Here is a 6,577-nt window from a genome sequence, read left to right as displayed (position 1 = left end):
AGGATCCGGAAGGCGGAAGAATCTACTCGGCTACGAAAAATCCCTGCAGTGGGAGGCTCTGGCCAGGCGGTGGCAGTGTGGCGATACGACATACGGGTCCTGAAGCCCCAACGTCATCAAGCCGGTCGACGCAGCCGTTCGGGACATGACTGAGCCAAGCCAGAAACGTTTCCACCGTGCAGTTACGGCGTGTGCAATTAAAATGAGTTATATGTTGTCTTCCCTATCCCCTATGAAACATTGTTAGTCCCCTGTCTAAAGAGTAACTGTAGATCACTTTGAGCCCACTTGTGGGGAAAGCGATTAATAAATCAAAAGCATTATTATATTATTATTATTATTAATATAGGACAGATGGACTCAGTTCTAGTTGTATCCGAAGAAGTGAGCAGTGACCCATGAAAGCTCATCCCCTGCCAGTTTGGTGTAGTGAAGTGCGTGGACACTAATCTGGGAGAACTGGGTTTGATTCCCACTCCTCCACTTGCACCTGGCTGGATGACCTTGGGCAAGCTCTAGTTCTGATAAGAGCTGTTCTTGAAAAAGAGCAGTTTTCGAAAGAGCTCTCTCAGCCCCACCTACCTCACAGGGTGTCTGTTGTGTGGAGGGGAAGGGAAAGGAGTTTGTAAGCTGCTCTGAGACACCTTTGGGTAGTAAAGGGCGGGGTATAAATCCGATCTCCTCTCCTCCTCCTCTTTAAGGTGCGGCTGGACTCTTGCTCTTTTCAGCTGCTACAGACAAACTAACATGGCCACCCATCTTGCTCTAACCCCATTACAGAAGCATTGATCTAAGATGCTGAAGGTGTACACACAAAGTGTGAATGCAGCCAACACACAATACAGGGACATTCTCTGGAGAGCAATGAAAGGGCTGCAGTTCCCCTGCTGAGTGCTAACCCAAGAGCAAATTTAGGGTTTGCCTTTCGCAATGCCTGAAATGGCCCTGGCATTGCATATGGCAGAGGTAACCAGTCCAGCTCTATTTTGCTCCGTACCAGTTTAATTTTTTTGTTTTAAAGCATCACACACACACACACACAAAACTACCATCTGATGAGGGGAGCTTTGACTCTCAAAAGCTCATACCCTGAAAATCTTGTTGGTCTCTATGGGCGCTAACAAAACTACTGCTGCTGATGGGCCTGCCCAGATGGGAGCACATCCGACCTGCGCTGAAGGTGCTGCACTGGCTGCCAATAGCATACCGAATTTGCTTCAAGGTGCTGGTGCTTACCCTTAAAGCCCTATATGGCCAGGGTCTGACATACCTGAGGGACCGTCTTTCCCCATATATACCCCAGAGAGCACTGTGGTCGGGGTCACAGAACCGACTGACCCCCCATGGGCCCCAAAGATGCCAAGCTCGCCACTACCAGGGCCAGGGCCTTGTCAGTGGTGGCTCCTTGCTGGTGAATGAGCTCCCGGAAGAGATCAGGGCCCTGTGGGACCTCTTACAGTTCCACAGGGCCTGCAAGACAGAGCTATTCCAGTAGGCTTTCGACTAGGAGCCGCCCTGATCATTACCATCAACAACCCGGCCCTTAGACTAACATCTGGCCTAGACCATCGTGCGACTCAAGAAGGCCATCAGCTAGATTGCCTGCTTGCAACACTCTTAGTACACCATCTTAATTAACTAATGATGGACAATTAGCACCTATGATTTTATGACTCCTTTGTATCTGAATTGTTTCAATGTGATTTTATGTGGTTTTATTGGTATTTTGTACTGACTGTGTGAGCCGCCCTGAGCCTGTTTGCAGGGAAGGTGGGGTACAAATTGAATAAATACATAAATAAATAAATATCAAACTCCACTGTATCCTATAGGAGGTGGTCAGCATTACCGGTACGTAGCATTAACCTGCACGCATCTGAATCCTCATTCAGGGGTTTTATAGTTTTGTGGGTTACACAATGACGGAATCGCTCTGCATACAACAAAAAGCCAGGCCGACTTTCACGGACCCCGATATATGCTCAGTTTCATGCTCGCCACTGTTGGTTGGGCATCCCACTGCTCTGGCCAGCAGCAAGGACTGCCAAGATACAAGAGTTCAGATAGTAGCAAGTTGCCTCCACACCTAGTAAGAATTAACAACTCGTTTCCTCAACAATAATAGTTTTGCTGACTGCCCAGACCCCTTTTGTGCTCCCCACCCCCATCCTTTCTCTCAGCCTGGCATGTGCAGGGGGCTTGGAAGAGAGGGAGAGAGTGTTCTTATTTGTGGTGCCCTGACCTGGATAGCCCAGGCTAGCATGATCTCATCCAGTCTCAGAAGCTAAGCAGCATCAGCCCTGGTTAGTATTCGGATGGGAGACCAACAAGGAAGTCCAGGGTCGCTTTTCAGAGGCAGGGAAGGGCAAACCACCTCTGACCGTCTCTTGCTTTGAAAACTCTACAGGGTCGCCATAAGATGGTTGTATTGCATCCAGTTTTGGGGACCAAAATTTAAGAAGGATATAGACAAGCTGGAACGGGTCCAGAGGAGGGCGAGGATGGTGAGGGGTCTGGAGACCCAGTCCTGTGAGGAAAGGCTGAAGGAGCTCAGCATGTTCAGCCTGGAGAGGAGACGACTGAGAGGTGATATAATCATCTTCAAGTACTTGAAGGGTTGTCATATAGAGGATGGTGCAGAGTTGTTTTCTGTTGCCCCAGAAAGTCGGACCTTTAGGAAGAACTTCCTGACAGAGTGGTTCCTCAGTGGAACAGGCTGCCTCGGGAGGTGGTGGGCTCTCCTTCTTTGGAGGTTTTCAGAGGCTAGATGGCTATCTGACGGCAATGCGGATTCTGTGAACTTAGGCAGATCACAAGAAGGGAGGGCAGGAAGGGCTGCATCAGTGCTTAGTTCTTGTGGTCCTTTTTTACACGCCCAGGGAAATGCTGATCGCCGCTTTGGGGTCAGGCAGTTATTTTTCTCCAGGCCGTTGGAGGCTTTTTGTCATCTTCTTGGGCATGGAGCAGGGGTCACTGGGTGTGTGTCTTGGAGACTCAGTATTTGTGAATGTCCTGCATTGCGCAGGGGTTTGGACTAGATGACCCTGGAGGCCCCTTCCAACTCTATGATTCTATGTGACTTGATGACCAAAAAAAAAAAAAGCTAAGAAAGAAAGTGTGCAGGAGATTCCTGTTTATCTTCTCCAAACCCCAGGGCAAGAGAGAGGAGAACCAAGCTCTCTCCCAGGAATCCACCTCCCCCCCAATATCTGTGAGCCTGCCAGAGGGAGGAGGTGGGGTTTATTTTCATTCGCACTGCAGTTTGGAGAAAGGAAGACATAGCAGGAGTCTGCCTTTTCCAAATCACAGCACGCAAGAGAGCTCAGGGGACAGGACATGTGCCGCTGAGCCTCCTTGTAATCTGACAGCCAGGAGCCCTGGGTTAAAGAAAGCGGACTGACTGACGCCTGACTGACATGCTTCATGAACGGTAACCAGTGGAAGCAATGTAATGCTGCCCAATTGCCCAACTGTGGTTAGGTTATCTAGGACCCCGCTCAGGCTTCTGCTCTCTTCCCTGCCGCTTCTTCCCTCTTTCCCAAGCACACTCCCATTTCCCTTTTAGTTCCAGAGCTCACGTACTGAGCCGGTGCTACTCTAGTTACAGAATTAGACTGGGATGGCCCAAGTTCAAATCCTCACTCTATCATGAAGCTTGCTGGACAACCATGGGACTAACATACCCCACAGGATTATTGTAAGAACTAAATATGGGAGGAGAGTCATGTAAGTTGCTTGGAAGAAAAGCAAGAATAAAATAAACCAATTGATCTATGGGATAGATATTCCGGCAGTGCCCTTTAATGCTAACCACAGGCTTCAATTCAATGGCTCCTTTCCATTTGCGGTGGGATCTTCTACAACCCCAATTATTCTTTCCATTCACAGAAGTGGTCTTCCTGTTCTGTTCATGACTCATTCTGTTCATGAAACAGAGAGTTAAAAACACCATATTTTGGTCCAACCCAGCAACAGCCCAAAGTACCATTTACAAACCTGCTTCTAACTAAGCTTGCAAACCATGGCTTGGTGCTAACCCCTGGCTAGCTTTAAGCTCAGGCAATGGCATATGTGAGAAAAGTGTATGTGAGTCTGCAGAACACTCATGACTATGGGTAGAAGATCAGGGAATATTTTGTCTGCACTAGATCTTTGTGAATTTCATATTTTCCAAACCTGTGCAAATCTCATATTCTCCTGGCAAGGTTATGTAACCAGAAGCACAATGTACACACCTGAAGAAGTCAGCCACCAAGAGAAATCAAAGAACATAACCCGTACCTTTCATTTTCTGCCAAAACTGCTCCTTCTTCCTTCAGCTGTTTACTTTTTTCCAAACAGTCTTCAAGGAGAAGTCCCTTCTTCTTCTTTGCCTCAGGAAGCCAGTCAGCCTCATCACCATCAAGGCCCTGCTCATCTGCAGCCTGAGCTTCAAACTGCTGGGACGTTACCTTTGATACTTTCTCCCCAATCTTCCTCTTCCACCCAAAGGAAGCCATTTCTCAGAGCTGAAAAGAGTCCATGTTACTTTTTTACACTCAACTTAAAAAGACAACTGAAGTTAGTTCAAGTTACCAGGAAAAGGCAATCCACTGAAAAAGGACTTAATTTCTACAAAGAAACTCTGATATACAATTTCTACAAAGAAATTCTGGCAGTGATATACAATTTCTGCACACACATGCACAAATGCAATCATCTACCTAGTCTTGGTCTAGGCTTGTGGATCTTTCATCTCCTAAGACGTAACCATTGGATGTAGGCAATGGAGAAACACTCATAAGTTGCTTTCCCCATTGAATCATTTAACTGTAAGCTTCTAGGAACAGCGACATAGTATTGCTTATATGAAAGGTGCTAGATGTTTGTGTTTGTGTGTGTGTGTGTGTGTGTGTGCGCTCCTACACACACACAGAGAAAGTCAGTGATCCCCAATGTAGCACCCATCCTTGTGTCCTTTTGCTTATTTTAAGCATCTCTCCCAAGAGCCAATCCTGGCTTTCCTCCACTTCTTTGGACTAGGAAGTGGTTCAGGAGAACCTATGAGGCATCACCTTTGTGCCTACAGCAACTGCCCATCCAAAAACAGCTGCCTCCATCACAGACTACCCATCTTGATCTAATATTATCTGTTACTATGTTAAATTGTTTTAATAGCTAACTACGATTTGTTTTTTAACTTCTTGTTAGCCACCCTGAGCCCTGCAGTGCAGGGGAGAGCAGGTCAGAAGTCTTATAAAATAAACAATAATAATAAATAGCCATATTGGTCTGAACCAGCAGAACAAAGTTTGAGTCCAGTGGCACCTTTAAGACCAACAAAGTTTTATTCAAAGTATAAGCTTTCGTGTGCAAACTTTGTTGGTCTTAAAGGTGCCACTAAACTCAGACTTTGCCCTATTATGACAGTCACTTTGTCTATCTGCTTTCCTTAATTCTTTTGCTGATCTGGTGGGCAATAACTTTCTTTTGGACATACTATTTCCACCCATAGCATTTCTGTAAGTGAATCTATTTCTCTTAGATTCTCAGTCTGTACACCCTCTCTGACATAAAGAGCCATTCCACCTCCAGCCCTCACCCCCCCTTCTGATATAATTCATATCCAGGAATCCCTGTATCCCACTGAGAAATGAGTCATTACCTGAAGCCTCCTCTCCAGTACTGCCTTTATTCAGCCCGGTCACCTCTGGACTACGCCCCGCCTCCTCCGGAAATAAAGCCAGCCGAAACAGCTGGGTCTGAGAGCTTGGGGAAAGAGACCATAGAGATGGCGCAACTCTAGAGAGTTCTCATAAAAACTTCCGGTCTACACCCGGATGGGGGTGTTCCTAGGCACAATATACAAGGCTGTCGCTATAGAGACGCCGTGGTCTAGAGCGACGCCACTGTGAGCTCGTAAACAGAGCCAACGGCGGTTTCCGGAAGTCCAGGTAGAATGACGCTTTTTCTGCGGAGTCCACGGCTTTTTGAGGCAGACACTACAACTCCCAGCATGGTGCGGGAGCCTCACGACTCGGCCTTTAGCTGTGCTCTACCGAAGAGCATTCTGGGTGATGTAGTACGATCGGTGCCGTTGCGTTAAATCCTGTTGTTATTGGTGGTCTTTGCTTTTATGGCACGTTTTAAAATATTATTTTCCTCTTTTCTGAGTTTAGATGAGTTTTGTATATTTCAGTGTTACTTTGCTTTCATAGTCGTAATTGCTGCTTGTTTCCCCGCTGTATCTAACGCTGTATCTAACGGTTGCCATTAAAAAGGGTCTGTCAAGATGGGTAGCCGTGTTTGTCTGTAGCAGTAGAAAGGCGCAGTAACAGTCTAAAGACTAACAAAATTTGTGGCAGGGGATGCGCTTTCGTGAGTCACTGCTCACTTCTTCAGATTCAGCCATCTAGACATTTTACAAACCCATTTCCTCAGACCCCACAAATGGCCAGAAATAGTTGAATAAAATTGCAACCGAATAACCACGTGCGTGCAAGCAAAACCTGGGACTCCCCACATATTGGCACTGTTAATTTGTAAATGTATTTTTCTTGACTTGATTTATACATAGTTACATTTCACCCCGGTACTT

The 6,577-nt window shown here is 46.6% G+C and overlaps 1 protein-coding gene across 1 annotated transcript in view; it reads right to left on the bottom strand.

The window, feature by feature from the left end:
* TTC33 (tetratricopeptide repeat domain 33) overlaps positions 1-5,764 on the bottom strand; it is a 55,037-nt gene extending 49,273 nt beyond the window's left edge. The window contains exons 1-2 of the mRNA XM_015409329.1: positions 5,645-5,764; positions 4,282-4,508 (exon numbers count right to left, since the gene is read on the bottom strand). Coding sequence (XP_015264815.1) covers positions 4,282-4,499 — 218 coding nt within the window. The 5' untranslated portion in view covers positions 4,500-4,508; positions 5,645-5,764. The remainder of the gene's footprint in view (positions 1-4,281; positions 4,509-5,644) is intronic.
* Positions 5,765-6,577: the final 813 nt, after the last annotated feature.

This window comes from Gekko japonicus, unplaced genomic scaffold (assembly GCF_001447785.1).
Source record: "Gekko japonicus isolate JY-2015 unplaced genomic scaffold, Gekko_japonicus_V1.1 scaffold650, whole genome shotgun sequence".
Taxonomy (NCBI): Eukaryota; Metazoa; Chordata; class Lepidosauria; order Squamata; family Gekkonidae; genus Gekko; species Gekko japonicus.
This window is presented reverse-complemented; position numbering and strand designations above follow the sequence as displayed.